The sequence below is a fragment of the Panthera pardus genome, unplaced genomic scaffold (assembly GCF_024362965.1).
Source record: "Panthera pardus isolate Hobbes unplaced genomic scaffold, ASM2436296v1 HiC_scaffold_10, whole genome shotgun sequence".
In the NCBI taxonomy this organism is placed as follows: Eukaryota; Metazoa; Chordata; class Mammalia; order Carnivora; family Felidae; genus Panthera; species Panthera pardus.
Window position 1 is genome coordinate 28,277,150 of NW_026526655.1, and position 23,128 is coordinate 28,300,277.

The 23,128-nt window shown below is 41.8% G+C and overlaps 1 protein-coding gene across 9 annotated transcripts in view; it reads left to right on the plus strand.

Moving 5' to 3' along the window:
• Positions 1-23,128, plus strand: part of PLEKHM3 (pleckstrin homology domain containing M3) — a 196,900-nt gene that overhangs the window by 55,507 nt on the left and 118,265 nt on the right. For all 9 annotated transcript variants that reach the window (XM_019446213.2, XM_019446215.2, XM_019446216.2 and 6 more), the window contains one exon: positions 19,195-19,340. In XM_019446213.2, coding sequence (XP_019301758.2) covers positions 19,195-19,340 — 146 coding nt within the window. The remainder of the gene's footprint in view (positions 1-19,194; positions 19,341-23,128) is intronic.

A 23,128-nucleotide genomic window follows, 5' to 3' on the forward strand; every position in this document is an offset into this window, starting at 1 on the left:
TTTTTCTGTCTAGAAAATAATTTTAAATAAAAATAAATGTGCATTAAGAATCTGGATACACACTGAAGTAGTAATATGACTATGGAAGAAGAAGAATGGTATATAGTTTGAGTTTTGAACTATTTCACATTCTAAAATTCAGAGAGATTTGATCACTTTATATAAGTAGGCTGTTTGATTTTATAGGATATAAATTTGCTTTTTGATTTATTCCTGGTATCTCATCATAGAAGTCACATGTTGGTCTTTGATATGTTTCAGAAGAATAAAATCATTTTGAATTTCAGAAGATATGGATCTTTTGATAGACCTTCCTGAACTTCATAGACCATAGCTGTGCTATCTTTTTTTTTTTTTTTAAAAAGCTGTTCATTTCTCCCAGTCTTTGTTGCTATACTTTGGTCTGGAAAGTTCTTGTCCCTTTTTGTAGCTTCCTTTATGGTTAACATTGTTCTCATCATGTGTTCATTTCCAGCTAAACTTCTAAAGTAAGTGTTAATGTACTGTTGGACTCTACATTGAGTTAATAGTTTCTATTTACTGACATTTCATTGGGAGAGAAATTGGCCTAGGTGTGGTTTTAGGATAGACTGGGGGTATCCTACCTAGGGGTAGGTCAATATTCTCCTTAATTTCTAGCTAAGTTCCTTGAAAAAGTAAGCTTTCCATGGCCTCTTCTAAAATAAGAGCTATTTGAGAGGTTTTCTAAAATTCATTGTACTGCCTAAAAGCAAAGGCATACTTAAGTAAAATGAGTATATTCATCCCTAGATAAGGAAATCTAGTAACTGAGTAATACCAATTTATTTCTTACAATATTGTTTTCATCCAATCATTCATTCATTCAACAAACATGGGCCATATAAAGTTCCAGAAAAAGGTGTGGGGGCAAACTAAAAGTTAATTTTAGCAGTAGAAAATGTGATTGTATGCAAGTTTTATTTTGTTTTTTAATTGAATATAGTTGACATACAATGTTATATTCATTTCAGGTATACAGCATATTGCTTATGCAAGTCTTTATATCTTGAAATACATTAACGCAGAAAGTGTTTTAATTAAATCACATTAATAAGAAAGAGCATAAGACTCCTTTGCATGTTTCAGATGCAAAATGGAGCAGGCCTGCAAAGCAGTGAGCCCCAAGATCAGGGGTGACAAGGCAGTGTTCTGGGTACAGTTTTGTATTATGCTTTGTTGAAGACTTCTGGGTGTGAAAGATCCTTTATTCCCTTAAAGACTGCTTTACAAGCCTTCCTTGACTACCCTACCCCTGCCCTATTCTAATCCCCCAGGTAGAATTGAGCATTCTTCCTCCATAACCCTCACCCCCTCCACTCTCCTGGACTCCTGTCAGGGCCTATGATGTGTGTCTGACTTTTTCAAAGGCAGGACCTCAGCCTTCTCAGAGTGACCAGAGCACCATTTGCACCGCAATCACAAGAGTAATGAGGGGGGACAAGGCTGGACACTTCCCTAGACCTGTTGAAGTCAGGATCTCTGAGATCAGGTCTGGAGATTTTAACAAACTTTCCAGTTGATTTACATACATACAAAGTTTGAGAAACCACTGGCATAACCCATTATGTTCTTAGTGAATGAATCAAGCCATACGATAGTTTTCTCTAGGCTATGTAAGCACATTTCTTTTAACTGTTTTTTCTATGTACGTCCAACACTTTAACCACTGAGGTGTCAATCTGCTGATAATCTCCAGGTTTGCATGTCTTCCTTACATTCTGGAAACTACCATGGTGTTCTAATAGGGTTCTACCTAGTGGTGAATAAGAATGAAGAAAGAGATTAGTTCAAGTCCTTACTCATATTCTGGCTTCCTTTTTAATACATCCTAATGTTTTGCCTAGTTTCTATTTTATACTTCATAAGTATATTTAGTATTTGAATTTTAAGGTAGCCTTTACCTCCCTCATTTCTTTGCTACCAGCAGGCTCACCTTTCACCGAGACAACTACAGTGGCCTCCCAACCAGTCTTCCTGCTTCCATCCTAACCTTTCCCAATCTTGTCTTAACCATAGTGAATGTGATCATATTAAAATGCAGATTGACCCTGGTAGACCTCTCTTTACAGGCCTTCGGTGGCTTCCCACTTCTTTTGGCTTGAAGACCAGGATCCTTATGATGACCGTGCATAATTCGACTCCCGCCCACCTCTTTACCTTCAACTCTTCTTGTCACTTCCTCCCACACACCAAGTCTCAGCCACACTGACTTTACTCTGTTCCTCAAATGTACCGCTTCCTTCCCACCTGCCTCAGAGCCTTCACACTTGCAGTCGCCTCTCTCTGGAACATTACCACCATCTCCACTACCTTAAACTCTTTCTTTCTTTCTTTTTTTTTACCCCCAACTCTTTCTTGAGGTCACTACTTCAGCATTACTTTCTCAAGGACACCTTCTCCAACCAACCCCTCAGACTGACTTAAGACCTATTTAGTTCCCTCCTCTGTAATGCTGGTTTAGTACCTCTTACTCTAGTACTTGCTGTAATTGAGATTATACTGTCATCTGTGTAATTGTTTATTTAATACTTGTCTCCTCCTGTCTTCTCCACATTACAGTATTACTGCAAATGCCATAATGGTGAGGGCTGTGTTGTCTCGTTCATTGCTGTCTCCCTAGCTCTGCATCTGGTGCACAGTACGTATGTGCACTCAATTGTTCTGATCGTCCCCTGTTTTGAGCCCTCCCTCCCCACTTCCACCATATTCTCTAGGAATCCTAGATTGGAGTCATCAGCAGATACATTTAACATGTTCTCTACTCAGTCATCTAGGTTGTTTAACCATATTAAGAAATGATGGGCCTGAAACTTACCCTTTTGGAAAACCAGTTATGGTCTTGAAGGTTTCTAGGGACTTAAGAAAATCTTTCTTGACTATGTAACTTTTTAGAGCCTTTATTATTCTGATAAGAGGTATAAGTATACGTTTCCAAACTTAGTTGACCTTCTCCTTGCAGGACTAGGATTCCTCAAACACGGGGTGCACACCCCTTCTCTGGGCACCACACCATTAGTTTCTCTCATAGGCATATGTTCTGTTTCAGCTCCAGCTGCTGTGCTGCGGTTCAGTTCTGGCACTGACTGCCTACGGTTGGCACAAACCCCATGAGTTAAGGGCTTGATCCTTCACAAGACTGCTGCAGCTCAGATGCCAGCCATGAACTCAGGGTGTCCCCAGGCCACCTAGACTCTCACTGGCTAGCTACAAATTTGGGGGTTCCCACAACCCTCTCAGATTAATAATTTGCTGGAAAAACTCACAATTTAGGACAGCACTGTCCTCATAATTACAGTTTTATTAGAAAGGATACAAATCAGGAACAGCCAAATGAAGACACTCAGAAGGGAAGGTCTGGGAAGGTTCCAAATGCAGAGTCTCTATGTTCTCTGCCCTTAGAATTGGGGCATGTCACCTTCCCAGCACACCAGTATATTCTTCAACCAGGAGGTTCCACAGTTTCAGTGTCCAGAGTTTTTATTGGGGTTTCATTACATAGGCATGCTTGATTGCATCATTGACCTTGTGATTGAACTCAATCTCCAGCCCGTATTCCTTCCCCAGAGGTCAGGCTGGCTCAAAAGACCAAACCCTCTAATCATGTGGTTGGTCCTGGTGACCACCTTCCATCTGAAGCTGTTTCGTGGCCCACCATGAGTCACCTCATTAGCATAAAGTCAGTTGTGATCCAAGGGGCTCAGGAATCATAAAGACACTTGTATTACTCAGGAAATTCCAAGTGTTTTAGAAGCTCCCTGCTCGGAACGAGGGAGAAAAGAGGAGACAATTGTCTACCATACAACAGTGCAGACAGCAAAAATGGAATCTGGTGAAAGGAGGATAAGTGATGTACGTGGCTGCCCCTCAGAGGATGAGGAGGCCTCAGTCTCCTCACCTCGTTCTCTCATTTCCAGTCTGCTGCTAGTGTGTTCCTTCCAGCACTGACTGCACTCACCTGGGGAGGGGAGATTTCTAGTGGTGTCTTCTGGGTCTTCCTGGGACCAAGAGGTTTCAGAAGCAGCCAGGAAACTGGCTGGCTCTGGTCTGCCCAGCCTGGTTAGAGCCCTCCCAGGGCCTCAGCTCGGGGTGGTGGGTTGATGTGCACATTCAGTGATTTTGCGATCCCACTCTCTGACCCAGATACCATTCTCAAGTCTTGGCTTAACATTGAGAGTGTTTCTTTTTTAATGGATATCATAAAAGTGACCAGCAAAATTAACTTCATTTATTGACTTTAGCTAATTTAGTGCGTGCTATATATGACTTCTAGAAGGGAACTAGGATTCTAAAACCAAAGACGTGCAGGCTTGTGTCAGTTTCCAAAAGATTGAAAACACATTCGTTTATTTCCCCCCAGCTTTGTTGAGATAAAATTGACAAATAACATTGTGTAAGTTTATGGTCTACATTGTGATGATTTGATATACATATATATTGTGAAATAGTTGCCACATTAAGGTTGGTAAAGACATCCATTACCTCACACAGTTAACATTTTTTGTTGTTGTGAGAACATTTAAGATCTATTCTTATCAATTGTCAAGTGTTCAAGTACAGTATTCTTAACTATAGCCACCATGTTGTACATTAGATCCCCAGAATTTATTCATCCCCCCAGCTTTATTAAGATATAATTGGCATATAACATTATGTACATTTTTTAAAATGTATTTATTTTTTAATTTACATCCAAGTTAGCATATAGTGCAACAATGATTTCAGGAGTAGATTCCTTAATGCCCCTTACCCATTTAGCCCATCCCCCGCCCCCACAACCCCTCCAGCAACCCTTTGTTTGTTCTCTGTATTTAAAAGTCTCATGTTTTGTCCCTCTCCCTGTTTTTATATTATTTTTTCTTCTGTTTTTTATCTTAAATTCCTCATATGATATTTGTTTTTCTCTTACTGACTAATTTCACTTAGCATAATACCCTCTAGTTCCATCCACGTAGTTGCGAATGACAAGATTTTATTCTTTTTGATTGTCGAGTGATACTCCATTGTGTATATATACCACATCTTCTTTATCCATTCATCTGTTGATGGACATTTGGGCTCTTTCCATACTTTGGTTATTGTTGATAGCGCTGCTATAAACATTGGGGTGCGTGTGCCCCTTCGAAACAGCACACCTGTATCCCTTGGATAAATACCTAGTAGTGAAATTGCTGGGTTGTAGGGTAGTTCTATTTTTAATTTTTTGAGGAACCTCCATACTGTTTTCTAGAGTGGCTGCACCAGTTTGCATTCCCACCAGCAGTGCAAAAGAGATCCTCTTTCTCCGCATCCTTGTCAACATCTGTTGTTGCCTGAGTTGTCACTGTTAGCCATTCTGACAGGTGTGAGGTGGTATCTCATTGTGGTTTTGATTTGTATTTCCCTGATGATGAGTGATGTTGAGCATCTTTTCATGTGTTGGTTGGCCATCTGGATGTCTTCTTTGGAGAAGTATCCATTCATGTCTTTTGCCCATTTCTTCACTGGATTATTTGCTTTTTGGGTGTTGAGTTTGATAAGTTCTTTCTAGATTTTGGATACTAACCCTTTATCTGATATGTCATGTGCAAATATCTTCTCCCATTCCATCAGTTCCTTTTTAGTTTTGCTGATTGTTTCCTTCACTGAGCAGAAGCTTTTTATTTTGATGAGGTCCCAATAGTTCATTTTTATTAACATTATGTAAATTTAAGTTGTACAGTGTGGTGATTTGATATACATATGTATTACAAAATGATTACCACAGTAAGGCTAGTTAACATATCCATCACCTCACAAAGTTACCTTTTGTGTATGTGTGTGTGTGGTGAGAATTTTTTTGAATGTTTATTCATTTTTGAGAGGGAGAAGGAATGAACATGTGCACAAGCAGGAGAGGAGGAGAGAGCCGGGCACTGAGGACCTCAAGCGGGCTCTGCGCTGACAGCAGAGAACTCATTGAGGCACGCTCATTGAGGATTGAGGGGCTCAAACTCAGGAACCCTAAGATCAAGACCTGAGCTGAAGTTGGATGCTTAACTGACTGAGCCACCCAGGCGCCTGCATCGTGAGAAGTTTTAAGATCTACTCTCTTAGAAACTTTCAGGTATACAATAAAATACTTAACTGTAGTCACCATGCTGAAAATCACATTCTGACCTAGTACATATCAATATACCAAGGGTTATATCTTGTTCATTTTTTCAGCAAAGTAAACCATGTGGGGCTGAACCGAAAGCCTTACTGAAAATCATTTCCCCTTCAAATCATCAAGCCTGTACCTCTGACACAGAGGATAGACTTAGTTTGAAAGTATTGGTTTCTTTCTCTGTCTTCATCAATAAAGATATTCTTCTTAGCCCCTAGGCTTTTAGAGACCAGACAAAATAATAGATACCTGTGATTTGGTGGCTGGGAAGCATCTAGACTTGGTGGGATAAGTAACATATTAGGAGCAGAAGAGCTGGATTTTCTGTTTGTAGCCCTGCCACTGATTTATCTATCATCCAGCCTCGGGTCAGCCCTTTTAATCTGGCCGGTCAGCATCGGTCAGCATCTTCGACACTCTAACCTGAGGGCAAATTAAACTGCCTTGACTGTGTACAATCCAAATGTTACAAAATATCAGCTGAACCAAAAGTGCCAAATTTTAATTCAGTAATATTGTACATCACTGCATTTTCCCCCCCAGAAAATATGGAAGAGGTGCTTGGATGAACAGAAGTCTTACTGTGGCCTAATAATGGATGGGAAACCTTTAGGAAAATGATGTTTCTCATCCATCATTAAGGTGAAGAATTTTAGGGGCACCTGGGTGGCTCAGTCAGTTAAGCCTCCGACTTCGAGTCAGGTCATGATCTTATAGTTTGTGGGTTCCAGCCCCACGTCTGGCTCTGTGCTGACAGAGCCTGGAGCTTCTTCGGACTCTGTGTCCCCCCTTCTGTCTGCCCCTCCCCTGCTTGTGCTCTCTCAAAAAAATAAATAAATGTTAAAAAAAATTTTTTTTTTAAAGATGAAGAATTTTAACTGATGAAAGGTGGCTGGTGCCTGGCAACCCTCTGAGCCCAGCTTTCCTGGATGATCCTCATCTCAGTGACCTTCACCCACGGCCCTGTGTGCTTGGGTTGCCTGATCACCTTCCTTTTTCCTTCCCACTCCCATTAGAAGATGTTGTGTGTCTGAGCCAGCATCCTAATAGGGGCCTTAAACTGGACTTATTCACACGGTCACAGTTGGAGTCCCAGAGGCCGTGCCCTCTTGCCATAGCAGACAGGAAGACCGCACCCTGCCGGCCAGGCTGAGCCTGGCAGAGTTCTTCTAAATTCACCAGACACCTCGTCTCTCCATCTGTGATGAGGGCTGGACAAGCAATGGGGAGACAAGCTGGGAATATCTCTCTAGGAAATCCCTTTCAAATGGCAACATGAGGACCAAGGAACAGGAGTTTCTCACTCATACATGTCTCTTTGTGTCTTGCCTGGTAGCTCTGAGTATCCTGATACAAGCAGCCTGCCTTCAAAAACTAAAGATAGAGTTAAAAGTTTAGCTTTGGAGGGGATCACAAACCTGTACTTTTAGAGAGACAGAAAAGCCTGGAAAGAAGGCCAAAAATGGCATAGGGAAAAGAGTCAAAGAAGAAAGTACACTGAGGCAGTTCCCTAAGTCTTCTAGAACATAAAGAATTTGGTTTGGGGTGACAATGAAGAAATTCAAGCATGGGTTTAAGGGAAGCTGATGAAAGTGATCTCTCTTTCACTTTGAGGCTGTTCCCAGTACTACTTGGATCCACTCTCATGACTTTAATTTTATCAAATTGTTGTCATTACTAAAATAGCTCAAGTAAAAATTACTCTAAGAGATGCTGTCAAGGTTTTCTCGGAGGCTTTAGCAAAGAAGAGGAAAGGTGATGTTGTAAAGGTACTGTAAAGTTCAAAGAGATGAGACTCTCGAGAAATAGAAGGAAAGAGGAACAGGCATTCCAAATGGGGAGTGAGGTGGAAGAGGGGTCCGAGGGGCCCATGGTGGGACAGTGTTTGTGACAGAAGCAACGGCTGAGGCTGATGTGCACAGAAACTTCTATATACAAGCTGGAAGGAAACCTAAGTCCCAGAAAAAGACTAAAGGAAGACAGGTTGCTTTTCAGGGAAATAAAAAAGATAATCTGAACTTCCAAGCCAGTAAGAGGCTATTGACCTTTCAAAGCCATCGAAATAGAGGTATAACTACTGTGCTGTCCAAAACCAAGGCCTACCAACTATGTCTTCTTTTCCTCACTCGGCTTTTCCTCACTTCTTGATAAAGTAGTGTCTCACAAAAAGAGAGTTAGTGGTGGCTTAATATAATGTTAAAGATCAGGGAAAATCACTGCAGAAAGAACATTATTGGGGTACACAGTGGACTCTCTTAGGAAAGAGGGTTCATCCAGTACAGTGCTGGGACCAGGGTAGGAGGAGTGAGGCAGTTTCTTTGGGCATACGACTCAAGAGGATGCCCTTCCTTCAAAAAAAAAAAACCCTCAGTAATGGACATAAATAATATTTTAATGTAATATTATTTAAAAATCAAAATTAATGCCAAAATATCCATGATGAATAAAGTATAAAATTTTAGAGATAGGATTAGTATGACTGAATTTTCCTTTTGCCCCTTGGACTCTTACATGGCTTGGCACTGGTTCAGAGGAACATTGCAGTAAGACAGTTTATGTAATAAGATACCTTCCCCCAAATCTTTCATTGTGTAAGTTCCAGAGAGCCCAGCTCAGCATTTGGCTTGTTACAGGGGTGGTGAGGATGACCTCCCTTCCCTGTCTGGCATTGCAGGGGTGCAATGTGGGGGTCCTGGTACTCCCATGCTTAAGAGAGATCTGGTAGCGGGAGGTCGACTGTGACAGAGGAACATTATTCCCACCTCTGGCCGCTTTCATGTCTAAAATAATCACTTTAGCTCAGCCCTTTCCATCTCTGCAGTTTTTCAAGTAAGAATTATTGGTAGCAAGTATTTCACCAGAAGGATTGCTTCATGAAGAAAAGAGCCCCAAGCTTGGAGCCAATGTTACTGGCAGGTAGTTTAGTAGATGGTGGTACAGTGTGGACGAGGCCTCTCTTTGATGTTACCTCTCTACCCTAAACTAACCTAGCAGCATGAATCAGGTTTTTTTTTTTTTTTTTGTAGCTAAGAAAGTAGAACTGGTAAGAGGGCTCTTTTCTTTCCCACAATAGTGTATCCATCACTTGCAGAGAAAAGTGATTAAGAAGGGTCAGTACTCGGATCTCTTATTTTGCCCTCTTATCTTAGTACTATCAGAGTTTCTTAATAGTGGCACTACTGACATTTGGGGCCAGATAACTCTTTGTTGTGGGGGCTGTCCTGTGCATCAAGAGATGTTTAACAACATCCCTGGCCTCTGTCCACTAGATGACAGTAGGTACCCCACTCACTCTTTTATGACAACCAGAAATGTCTCCAGATACCATAAATGCCTCCTTTTGGAACAAAACTCTCCCCAGGTTGAGAACCACTGTACCGCCAAGAAATAAATCCTGTCAACTATATCATCTCTTCCACACTCAGCTTTTACTCACTTCTTTATATACTTCTTTATAAAGTGATAAATGTCTTCTACTGAAATCCATGTTGGTAAGTAGAGCATGTTGGTTATTTCATGGCACCTAATGGTTTATAATGAGACCTTAGCATCTTAGTGGGTAGATCTAAGTAAAAATATTAGGTCATAGAAATAGAACTCTCAACCATCATTCAATATCAAATACATCAGATGCTCTCAGTTACAAGTAACAGAAAATCAAAATTAAACTGATTTGTACAGTAAAGGGGAATTTTTCTTAGTCAACTAAGCTTTAGGAATCAGTAGACTGGGTAGCTCAAATTTTTTGAACTGTCTTTTGGACTTAATGCCCCAAACAAACAGCCGTTTCTTCCTGAAACAACCTGTCCCTTCTGACTGATAGGTATTGTGGGCATACAGCATCATGGGCATCTTTGACAATCCCAATCCTTTCTACATTAGTCAGTTACCAAATGTTTGTAGTTTATCTCCATAGTATCTCCTCTTTCCCCTTCCTGCTCCCAAGATCACTGCCTACTTAAGCCCAGATGGTACAATAACTTATCTACTGGTTCTTTCCCCTTGTTTTTTTTTTTTTTTCCTTGTCAATTAATCTTTCCAAAGTTCAGGTTGCTGTTCAGCTTCAAACAACTCTAGCTGTTCCTGTATCTTACTGATCAGTAAGGATTCTTCCCTCTGAGCATTTAGGATTCTTATGTTACTGGCTTCAGTTTATGGTTCTAAGCTCTTTTTTCACCCCTCTAGTTACAGTAAGCCTCAGACATCTAGAATAATCAACATTTTCCAAACATGCCCCTGTTTTTCTGACTTGAGCTTTCCTCTTCCAAAATCTCTTTTCTTTTTCAAGGATCAGCTCACATGCTCCATGCCTACACAGCCTTCCCCAGTCTCCACAATTAGAGTGATTGCTTCCTCCTTTGCTTACCTCTTACTGTCTTCTGCTTTCCACCTTCCAGATTTGTAATCTTGTCCCCCTCACCCTTCATATTCAGGGTGATGCTAATGCTGTGAGGTCGTAGGCTAATTCATTGACAAAGTAAATTATGCTCTTTTGTATAGTAGATTTATATTTTCTGTGCTTGTCATATTGCCGTACACAAAGGCCATTTTAAAAAATACTTTCCTCAAGGAAATAGCTACATGGGAATACACACACACACACACACACACACACACACACACACAATGCTATTAAGCTCTGCCTTCTTTACTAACTGTACAACCATGGACAGAATTACTTTATCACTCTCTGCCTTAGTTTCTTCGTCTGTAAAATGGGGATAATACCTACATTATAGAATTGATAAGGATTAAATAAATGTGTGTGTGTGTGTGTGTGTGTGTGTGTGTGTGTGTGTGTATAAATTGTTTATAACAGTGCCTGGCATATAGTAAGCACTATGTCAGTATTTGTTTATCCGTTTACCTATTTATTATTTCCACTTAAAATTGCATACAATTTTTTTGAAAGTCTTTGGGTAAAGAGCAGACAGGCACAGAAGTTAATGAGAAAATCTACTCATAGACTAGTAAGAAGAAAACAAGTATGAAAAAATACTAAATTTAGACTGACTTAAATATACTAGATATTGAAATAATAACACTTCATTATTCACTTTCTCTGGTCTTACTGTATTACTGGTGCTGAAGCACCTTATCATAAGCATCTTCCAAATCGTGTCTTTGGAAGTGAAAATCTGTGTCACAGATATTTTTAAGTCAATGTAGCTATTTAGTAGACAGAAAAGCAGTCAGAATCTCTAGAACAATGCACATATTTACTTACTTGCTTTGGCAAAAATTAAGATTTATTGCCTTTCAAGATAAATTTTGACTAAATATTGACTTTAGGCTCTCAATCATTGTTTACCTGAAAGACCAATGAATCCTGACACTTCTAAACTCGAGTTGGAATCTACTTGGTATTTATTAATTTATTTCATATGATTTATAGTCTTAATAACAACATTCCAAGAAGATTATACAAACATTATACCATTTATCTACTGTAGACAGCTTTTATATTTTCTTTTCTTTTCTGTAAAAACTTTATTGTTTCCATTTGGTCCATAGCCGGGGAGAGGGCACCAGGGTGTTAAAAAAACTGCTTAGTGGCTATAGGGGGCAAATGCCCTGACACCTGGGGGATACAGAGGGAACCTTACAAGTCCACTGGGTTCCAGAAGCTCTAAGTCCTGCTGGAGGGTGAGCCTTTACAAGAGCTGCTAGTCCAGCCCAGCCTGTAGAAGTTAGTCAGGTGGTCGCCATCTTCTTGATGAGCTTCACCTCCTCATTTAGGAAGCGGCTCTCCAGGAAATCACAGAGATAGAGGTCTGTGCAGGCAGAATCCAGGTCATGCTGATCCCAAAGGGCCTGGTTCAGTTCTTCTCCAGGGCCATGGCGGCTTCCATGCATGCACGGCTTTCCCCCACTCATCTTGGGAGGACATCTGCATGTCCTGGAAGAAGGTGCAGCCTCTGCCCTGGTTTTGTATTTTCAAGAGACACTGGGCACCCTTATGCTTCCCCTACGCCACCTGGCAGAAGAAGTGGCCCATGCCCTCCAGAGCCATATCCTTGCAGTGAAAGTAGAAGCCCGGAGAAACGTAGGTGTAGAAAGCCTGCAGATGTAGGTTGACTGGGCAGTTGACAGCAACCTCCATTTTGGTGGGATAATTCTGATGAATCTAGGAGCTCAAGGTTGGCGGGCAGTGAGAGGCTAACCACAGAAACAGCGTTGGCTGGTCCCAGAGGCAGAGGACGGCTGAGAAAAGATGGTCCTGGAGGTTGTGACTGGGAAGGAGGTTGGGGGGTGGTTGGAGGTTGGAAGAAGGGGTAGTCCCCAGATCTGTTTCATACAGACACTGTTGAGGCAAGAGACAGATGCATGGGATTCCCCGGGGCACTATCTATATTTTCAGTCAGCAGTAATAACCTGGCATTTGATTTTTCGCTTCATTTCTTACTTAAATATAATACCTTTAGCACCATTAATACGACACACAAATGAACTTGTTTAAATATTCAGTACAAAAAACCCCATCAACTTCATCTTAGGGCTTGTCGTGTATAGTACTTTTCACTTTTAAACCAATTATTGTTCAGATTGGGCTTTTAAAAGATGTTTTTTTGGTTGCCTTGGTCCTGCAAGTTTAAGCAAGTAACACAGGATTATACTTCATCACTGGCCTCTGTCTTGGACAGTTGCTATCTGTGAATATCAGTCTCCTCTGTTTCTGTCTCTGGATATAAAGTGTACTCAATGCTTACGGTGTCCAGGCGCAGTGCTAATACTTGACAGGCATAACATTGGCCATCTTGTTGTATAAGAGGAAAATTCTTTAGTTAGGTGTATACATTTTGTACCAGAGGAGTTACTTCTGTTATATTCTTAAGGACATAGCTCTCCTAGCAACAGCTACAATCCACTCCACAAGTGCCAGCTTAAGTTATCCTAAATGTGCCTCGGTCACAATAGGAACAGTTTCCTTGCAAGTGTTGCTTAATGCTTCCTCAATGTGGCAGTTCTTTGACTGTACAGACCAACTTTTTGAGTCCAAGTTTTGGCCAACAGCGAGTGACAACTTCTCTTGTATGATCTCTCAATGCTACAAAAGCCAAACATAAAATGAAGCCAACCAGAACAAATTCTTTCCTGATGAACAGAAATAAATTTCAGTATAGCTTTGGAAACAGTCAGTACATTTCAGGATCGTATTTGAGGACGTGTATTCCCTCCCAACCATGAAGTTTGCATTCCCTGGGAAGAGAACTTACTATCAAAGGACTTTAAGATTTCATGGAGAAAATAATTTTGAAGTATTGCTATCTCAAGCGAGCCCATAAATTAAACAAAGGGACTACCAGCAGCATGCCATACTATTTCCATTAGCAACTATAGGTGGTACACAGTTGATTTTTCTTGACTTCTTTGGTTCTTTTAGTTTTATTAGACATGCTTGTGGATACTGTTTTCCTTATGACAAACAAAATGCATACTCAGAGGCATTTGTTTTCATGTGCCTGATTCTCCATCCAAATATGTCACATTTTAATTGATTTTTATGACACAGTAGATGTCTCCTACCTTGTGGGTCACCACTTTGCCTCAAAGTCACAGAGCAACTCGGATGCTTGAGGTGGAAGGCGTTTGGGATCACTTATTTCTGAGTAGGTGTTTCTCATTGTTCCTACCCCTTTCCATCGCTATGACCTAGAATTCTGTAGCCTCATTCTACCTGTGTTCACTTGGGAACCCACATGTGGTCGGTTTCATTCACATCCCAGCTCCAGTCTCTCCTACGATGGAGGACAGAAGTCTGGACCCAGGTTTGCTTGGCTTCTACCTCCTCAGATGGATCCCAAGCTACGCTGCAAAACCTGCTTCCACCCTGTGTCCGGAAATCCTTTGTTAACACGCTGTGCCCAGCTTTGTGCTAATTCCAGTCTCATTAAACAGAACTTGTGATTGTATACCCAGTGTGACACCTTTTTTTAAGAAGTACATGTTCAACAATTACATGACCAGTCAATGGTTATAGACTATAAAGTAGGAGAGCTAAGTTCTGTATGACCTTTTTCCCCTCTGATTCTTAGAAAATAGCAAGTCCTTGAAACTCCTCATTTCTGTTTTCCTTCATTTTGGGAAATCTGGTCTCTAGAGCTTATGATAAAAGTCCAGGCCTTTGAGTCACATTTTGCAAAGTGCTTACCACAGGTCATTTGCCCGTGCCGGGGCACTGGACAGAAGAGGGGAGGGAGGGCAAGGGCAGTCCTTTGGCCCTTCCCGTGGCCACCTCTCTCCCCTCTGCACGCATACAGTAGAAGAGGTGACGAAGCGTGCCAGCTTTACTTTTCTCCTTTAACAGAGAAAGTGAAAATGTATCCTCTCTTATCTCTTTTCCTCCCTTTTTAATGAAGACACATCCTCTTCTTCCTTCCCCAACCCCCCCCCCCCCCCCGGTCTTTCTCTTAGAGCCTTTCTACCTTCCAAATAGAAAACACCAAATTTGCTTTACCAAATTAGGTAAAGGGAGTAGCGTGGCTGACTTAGAAAGCATTGTGTGAGTTCTTTCCTTGGTGAGAGAGATTCACCTGCATCTAGCCACAGCTCGTGTCACTTTTATTCCCATGAATTTTCCAGCTGCCAGTTGGGGGAAAGAGGGCTGAGTTGGTAGTCATGAAGTAGCAAGAAGGTGGTTGGCTTCTCCTTGAGATCTCGGCTTCAGTAACACCGCATTGCAGCCAATTGAGCTAACTAGGTGCACTTGTGAGAAGAAAGATTGCGTCTTTGTGGAGCCTTATGCCAAAATTTCTGCATCAACCCCCAGCAACCGAATCTTTTGGGCGTCTTTAGTGAAAGGCCATTTGGAAAATGGACTGTACATGCAGCAAATAGGATTTCAGTTAAATGGTAACATTGGTTTCCAAAAGAGTACCACAGGGGAAGCTAAGCTCTTCAGAGCATGTGTTCATTAAAGATTTGAAGTGGGGTGGGAAGCAATAAAAAAAAAAAAAAAAAAAAAAAAAGGCCAGTGAGTTCTCTTGTGAGATAGTTTTTTGTTCCTATGAATTGAACACACTCTGAAAAGTTTCAAAAAAGAGACTGGGAAGAATGTATTTGCTTTGATCCAATATGTGGAGGGTTCCCTACTACAAATGCCCCTTAATTTAGAAGCATTATTGAAAAGTCTGTTTGAAAGTACATAAAAATATAATATGTAAATAAGCTCTAATTAGTTATTTCAATTAATTATTTTTTGTCTCTGCTTTGCAGCTCTGTTTTTCTCCCCATAATGTCGCTTGTCAGAGTCTAGCTTTGGCACCCTTGAAAAAGTGTGTTTTCCTAATAGTCGTTATTAAGAAAACACATTTTTTTGCCCTGTTGAAAACATCACAATGATAAAGTAAAATCCAGATTGTGTATCTTTGGGGTGAATTGTTTCAGACATTTTTAGCCCATGGTTTGCTAGTATGACTTTAAAGAAGGAAATTTTACAGTTAATTGAAAGAATAGATGTTTTCTTTTTCAGTAAGTGGCATGTGTTGTTTTTTAGAAAATGAATCTGTATTATGCCACTAGCCTCTACCCTTCTTTCCTGATCATCCTTTGTTCTTTCAATAACAAATACTACATTGGATTTGGAGACTAAAGGTTTTAATTCTAAACCAAATAAGATGCTTCTCAGTGGGGACAATGAGTGCTCTGGAAAAATACTGGTAAAATGAACTCAGGTTGTTTCCACATAGCAAATTTTTTAGAAATTGACTACGAACCTGAAATGTTGATTTTGGAGGCCTAAAACGTAAACTACATGACAAATTATGAGCTTTTCACTTAAGAGTCTGCACACCCTCTGCCCTTGAATAGAGTTGGAATTTTAGAGCATGGAGCCACCTAGAAATCAGGGAGCAATCCTCAGCTTTTACTCACCAGGGTCTATGATGGTAGTTGGCTGGTTGGGGAGAAATGCAGGGCCCTAATCTGGGCCCTAATCCAGATCTACAGAATTGAAGTGTAGGGGTGGGGGAGGGGTCTACATTTTTCACAAACATCTCCAGAAAATTCTGATGGTCACTGAATCTGGCAACCCTTGATTTAGGCTGGCCCCTTTATTTTGCAGTGAGGAAAGCAGGCTTAGAGAGTTCAATGGGTCGAGTTCACGGTGTGTATTAGACAGGAACAGGCTTACTAACTCTAGACCTGTGCTTGTGTATACACCATGTATCCAAAACGTACAGGTATCCTGTATGTATCCTAAGCGTACAGGTAGGTTTAAACCTACTTCTAAGTCATTAGGGGACCTTTCAGCACGGAGAGTAGGAGAGCCTGGTTCCAAATGAGGTATGAAGGTAAAGACACACAATAACTAGGAGTTTATATGCTCTTTTTCTAACCTAAAACCCGAGTGAGCCCTAGCCATGTTCTCTCAGCCCTTTCTGTCTTTGATGAGACTAGTGCACAGCGGGGAGAATGCTTAGCTCGTTTAGTTAACTCATATATTTGAACCTCCAGCATGTTACACTTTGGACCTGTGTGCCTGATTGATATACACATTTTTAGACCATATTTTAATATTGCTTATGTATATTGCATCTAAGAAATCATAATAAAGTCATTAAAAATTATAGACTGATAAACCCAGTAGTACCCACTAAAGCATATATAAATATCCAGCAAATGCTTACTGATGTTAATTATATCTAATGTCCAAACAACCAAAAAGCTAAAGCGACCCAAATTTATTTTTGCTGTGTTCTGTGGGGAGAGTCAAAACTGTAATGATGACCCTGAATTCCTGCAAGACTGTAATCACTTTCTAAATCATTAGGAAAGACTGCATTTTATTCAGTGTCATTTCAGAGTTAAGTCAGTATGACCATAAACTAATTTTTGGAAACAGCAATATCCCAGCATCTAGGATGTGTTAGGTTCCACTGACTCCTGTTCCATGGTCCATATAGGAACACATGAGTAATGCATAATTCTTAGAATGGGCAACATATTTTTTATGGGGTTCTTAACAAAAGTACACTGCTTTAAGAGTCAGGTGAGCAGGTTAGGGAGGATCAGTTCTAGGACAGCTATGGGCAATTAAAATCTCTTCATATGTGGGTGTATGTGTGTCAAATAATATTCAGTTTATCATCCTTTCTACATAAACATTTACCAATAGTCTGCTCCATGTAAAGCTCTGTGTTAAGTACCGAGGATAAGAAACAGATTTGAGGAGTTGGAAAAGCACATAAAAAGGCACAGTAGTTTCAGGAAGTGTGTGCTCAATGCCAGATGAGCAATAATGTGGTCAGTGAGTGCAGCAAACAGCATTCCAGTGTTCATAGCCTAGGAATTGTGACGGCGCCTCCGTCCAGCAGAAGCAGCGTGTGTGTTTGGTTCTTCTTTATCTTTCGCACATATCTCATTGCTCAGCCAATCTGAAAAACGGGAGCTTGTTATGATTTTGCTGCTACTCAATAGGAAAGAAATAACCATTCCAGGAAGGAACGGTATGAAGCTTTGGAAGCATAATACAGATACATTTACTTACCATCTTTCAGTAAGGACTGTGCTTAAAAACACCACTTCTCTTCCTGGAGGATGCACTGTGAAACTGCTTGATTACTGATGCCGTTTGATTTGTGATGAAAATGAAAGTCCTGTGAGTTTTTGTGATATTTTCACTCATAGAGTACATGCGAATCACTTTCTTCTTAGGTTAGCAGTTTGTTAAATGTTTGGAGCTCCTTTAATGGAAATGAGGTGTAACGGTAGTAGTATAACATGGTGATGATGACGATGGTGACGATGACAAAGAGTAATCCATTTTATACTCTTATCATGAAATAGGCTTAATGTAAGATCTCTGTGATCAGTATGGTTCTTGATCCAGACATGAAGTGGGCGGCTACATGGAAGGATTTCTGAAATGAAGCAGGACATGAGAAATGTCAGGATCACGTTGCTGTTAGTATAATCATGATCACCTGTTCTGGGCTGCCAGGATTCTGTCCTTTGGCTTGTGATAGGATTTCTATCCTCACCAATAGACGGTGGTTCCTCCGACCTGAAGAAAAAGAATGGCTCCTTTGTGACAGAGCTGAGATTATTACCAGTTCTTCTTAGAGGACCAGGACAGCGCTCAGAGAATCGTGGATTTCCACGGACACGAAAAGGGCCTTAGCGGTGACTTGCAGACAGCCACTGGTTGAATCATGGCAGGATTTGGCAAATTGGAAATCAGAGAAGAGGGTGTTGTGTGAGGAGAAATAATACATGCCAATGTACGAAGGGCGGAGTGAGCACACTGTTTATTTGGGGAATAGTGAGGAGAATTCTCTGATTCCCACTGGAGAGTAGGAGTCAGTAGTTGGAAAGGTGAAATAGGGGCCAATTGAAGGACCAGTTTCTTTTGTAAGGCCACATACTCGTTTTTTGAGTCATTTTTAAATTAGACAAGCTCAGAGTCCAATCCAAACTCCACCTCTTACTGGCTAGGTAACCTCAGACAAATTCTTAACTTGGCTAAAACCATCTCAAAATGTTGTACATGTTAAATAAGATCCTTTAAAAAAATTTTTTAATGTTTATTTTTGACAGAGACAGAGCATGAGTGGGGGAGGGGCAGAGAGAGAGGGAGACACAGAATCCGAAACAGGCTCCAGGCTCTGAGCAGTCAGCACAGAGCCCAACGCGGGGCTCAAACTCACAGACCGCGAGATCATGACCTGAGCCAAAGTCGGATGCTCAACCGACTGAGCCACTCAGGCGCCCCTAAATAAGATCCTTTTATGAGAAGCCCCGAGCAACATGCCTGGTGGTGGAAATGGTTTATGAGGAGGAAGTGAGGTGCTGATAGGGGGGTGTAGAGACACTGATCTCCGACAGCTGTGTGCAGAAAACACAGAAGAGACTAGAAACAGGAACAGTTAGGTGCAGGTTATGGCGATCCCTTGGGAGGCGAGGAGGTAGAAGCTATTGGACACATCTATACATGTATTCTCTGGATTTTTCCCCCCCTTTACAGACTTTTATTTGAGGGTTGTATAACCTTGTTCTGTGGTGTTAAAAGTACAGCAGTAATCATGGGCTCTTTCTTCTGCCTTGAACAGGATGCCAGCGATCCATAGGCCTTTCCAACGGGAAAGCCAAGGTGTGCAACTACAGTGGGTGGTATTACTGCAGCAGCTGCCACGTGGATGACAGTTTTCTTATCCCAGCACGCGTAGTCCACAACTGGGACACTTCCAAATATAAGGTAAGCGCAGAGTCTGGGTTTACTTCATGATAGCAGTGGAGGTGTTCACATGTTGTTGTGTGGAGGATAAAGGGAATGATGCAAGAATTTGAAGCAAACTTGACCAGGGAGTCTCACGAAAGCTACGAGATCTTATCCAACGCTTCTCAAAATATCTCACATTTAAAGGTGTCTTAACTATGACTTTTATTAATTTCCTCATTTAAAAAGACATATAGCAGTTTTTTACTTCTGGGCCCTGATAATTAACTGTGGGTGCTAAAAAAGAATTCTGATAGAGAAACAGGCCTCATCATTTTTTATTAGATCTTCTCTCCAAAATCACAACACTCTTGAATATACGAGTGACTTTTGAGGGAAAGGACTTTAAATAATTCAAGATATTTCTTAGAGTAACATTCCTACTCATGTCAAGGTCAGTCTTCCAGAAATCCATCCCCCTGGAACTAGAACCTGGAGAGAAGCTATGAGGACTTCTGGGTAGGGGTCCACATCAAGGAAGAGTGAACTGAGCCACCCTTACACCTTTACCTGGACTGCTGTTTTTTTTTTTTTTTTTTAATTTTTTGATGTTTTTATCTAATTTTTGAGACCGAGAGAGAGACAGAGCATGAGCAGGGGAGGGGCAGAGAGAGAGGGAGACAGAATCTGAAGCAGGCTCCAGGCTCTGAGCTGTCAGCACAGAGCCTGACGAGGGGCTCGAACTCACAGACTGTGAGATCATGACCTGAGCTGAAGTCAGATGCCCAACCGACTGAGACACCCAGGTGCCCCTATTTATTATTTTTTTAAAGGGAGGAAGTGAGAATCACAGGTATATGCTAACAGCTTTGCAAAGTAGCTGATAACAGCCAGCAGGATATCCCAGAAGTACAAATAGCAGGCTTGGTAACTATAAAAATGCAAGTCAATAGAGGAGGAGAGGAAGCCTGAGCACTGGGACACTCCACCTTAAGAGTGTGGGAAAGAGTGGGGTGCCTGGTTGGCTCAGTCGGTTAGGCATCCGACTTTGGCTCAGGTTATGATATCGTGGTTCTTGAGTTTGAGCCCCACGTTGGGCTGTGTGCTGACAGCTAGGAGCCTGGAGCCTGCTTCGGATTCTGTGTCTCTCTTTCTCTCTGCCCCTCCCCTGCTCATGCTCTGTCTCTGTCTCTATCTCTCAAAAATAAACATTAAAAAAAAAAAGTGTAGAAAGGAGAGAAGCAACCAGCAAAGGAGACTGAGGAATGCAGAACGAGGTAGAAGGACCCTAGTGTGTCCAACAAGCCACAGGAAGAATGTGTCTCCAGATCAATTGTGACAGAGGCTGATACATAGATGATGAGATATAAGATGAGCACTGAGAATTGACCATGGGATTTAGGAATGTGGTGGTAATGACTGACCTTGCTGAGAGCAGTTTGAATTGAGCTGTGGGAGTGAAGATCTGATTGGAGTGGGTTTGATATGGAACAGGAGAGAAAGTAGCGACAAGAATAGACAACTCTTGAGAAGTTTGCTGTAAGGGGATGGAGAGAGATGGGGAGTAACTGGAGGAGATGTAAGATCCAATTGGGTTTGATTTTTGTTTTAATGGAAGAAATAACAGCATGTTTTCTATGCTGGTGTGAACTACCAAAGAGAGAATTGCTAGAAGATGTGGTTAAGTGAGAAAGATGGAATCGTGGAGACAACAGGAGGGTTGGTCTTTGCTTGGGGCAGGAAGTAAGAGAAAAGGCAGAGTCTGTGGATGCAGGTGCCAGTGGGTGGCTTAGGGAAGTCCTCTGCCATTTACATCAGTAGCTGTCATCAGATCATTTTATTTCAGCACCCATGATCCTACAGAGGTTAAACACCCAGCCCCAGTCACTCTGGGAAGTGCCTTTACCTTCTATTTCATAGAGATATAGCAGGATTAAGGCAACAGTCCCACCAACCCTTTTATAAACTCATCCACATCTACACCCATCCTCCTTGCCCTCCTTCCAGCCACAGAAGAAACCTCACTCCTATGGAAGGTTTACTCCTTCCTCCTCTGCTCACGATCCTAACTCCTCCACCCGTTTTGCCAAATCTAGTTGACCCTCATCAGTTTCTTGTTCTACTGGACTTGTCTGGGATATAATATTTGACCAGGAATTCTTCTGCCTTGACTTTGAAGATACACCCTTGGTTTTCCTCCTACTTTGAACTCTTTTTTTTCTCAGTCACCTTCTCTGATTCTTTGTCCTCAGCCTATACCTTTAATGTTGCAGTTCCTTAGGGTTGTGTTTTGTTTTCTTTTCCCACTTTATGTTTTATTGCAGTATCTCCTTCTCTTCCATGGTTTTAACTCCCTGATGATTCCTACTTTTATCTTCAGCTCCATTTAAAAAAAATTTTTAATGTTTATTTATTTTTCGGCGGGGGGGCGGGGGAGGGCCAGAGAGGAAGGAGGGGTGGAGAGAAGGGGACAGAGGATCCAAAGTGGGCTCTGTGCTGTCAGCTGTCGATGCAGGGCTCGAACTCACAAACCACGAGATCCTGACCTGAGCCGAGATCAGATGCTTAACTGACTGAGCCCCCCAGACACCCCTCCGGCTCCATTTTTTGCTACTGAAAGGGAGATCTGTGGATTTAATTGCCAAATGACATCTTAGCTCTAGTTTCCAGCCTAGTAGTCTTCAAGATATGTGGATCGTACTGCAGTTGTTAGCTGCGTCGTACTGCAGTCCCACCCATGCATAAATGAGGCAGTAGAACTTGGTAAGTCGAGGAATCTAATCCACTGAAGTAGCCTAGGCTTAGGATTCTTTCATGGTCCCGTGTCCTGCCAGAATAGAGAATTCTGGTATCTGACTGACGAGAAGCTTTTTTCTGATCCTTCTGTCACATCTGCCTTGAATGAACCTTCCAAGCAAAGTGCTTTGTACAAACATAGTCTTTATGGCTGTTTTTATACCTCCTTGCCAGTAGCTGTCTGAGACTTGCTTTCACTGTAACTGTATCACCTGGGAGCGAGGTAAGTGGGGAAGGAACCCATAACTCACCTACCAGTAATTTTTGAAGTCTAAAACAAACATGAAAATTGTAAGAGGCCATTTGGCTGATATCCTTTCTATACCTCTGGGAAGCTCTGTCCCCTGGGCAAGTTAGCCTGTGTTTGAGTGCTCTCATCTGTAACATGAGGACCGTAACACTTCACAGGGTCACTGCAGGTTAAATGGGTTCATGCATGTGAAGTGTTCAGAATAGTGCTAGTACGTAGTGCGTGCCAAATAAGCATTCATTCTTATTATGACTTCTGTATTTACCTACAAAAATCACGTGAATTGGGATAATACAAGACAGGCACTCTGCAAATAACTTTGATAAGCACTTGAAGAGTGGGAGCTGTTGTCACTGCTTTTCTTATGCTCACATTTATGTTGCTCCTCTCTGTGAGCCACCTGGGCACGGGGAACCTGTCTTCGCATAGTTTCTGGCACGTAGTAGGTAAGCAGAGATGTATGCTGAAGGACGGAAGGAACGAGGCCTGTCTCCTGGGCCCCTCCAAACTCGGTACACCCCAAATGGACTTCATCCCCCTCACCACACATCCCTCCGGAATGTCCGTGGCCCCACCCGTCACCACTGCCAGCGCTGGGAGACGTCAGTTAGCAAAACTTTACTCTGGATTCGCACTCTCGAGATCGCGCTCTCTGCTGCACCTTCACTTCCACCTCACGAGTTCACACCTCCGGTGTCACTCCCACGAAGGAGTTTGGTGGCCTTCTGACTGGGCCTCCTGCCTGCAAGTCTTGCCCCAGCAACAGTTCGGAAGATTCTGA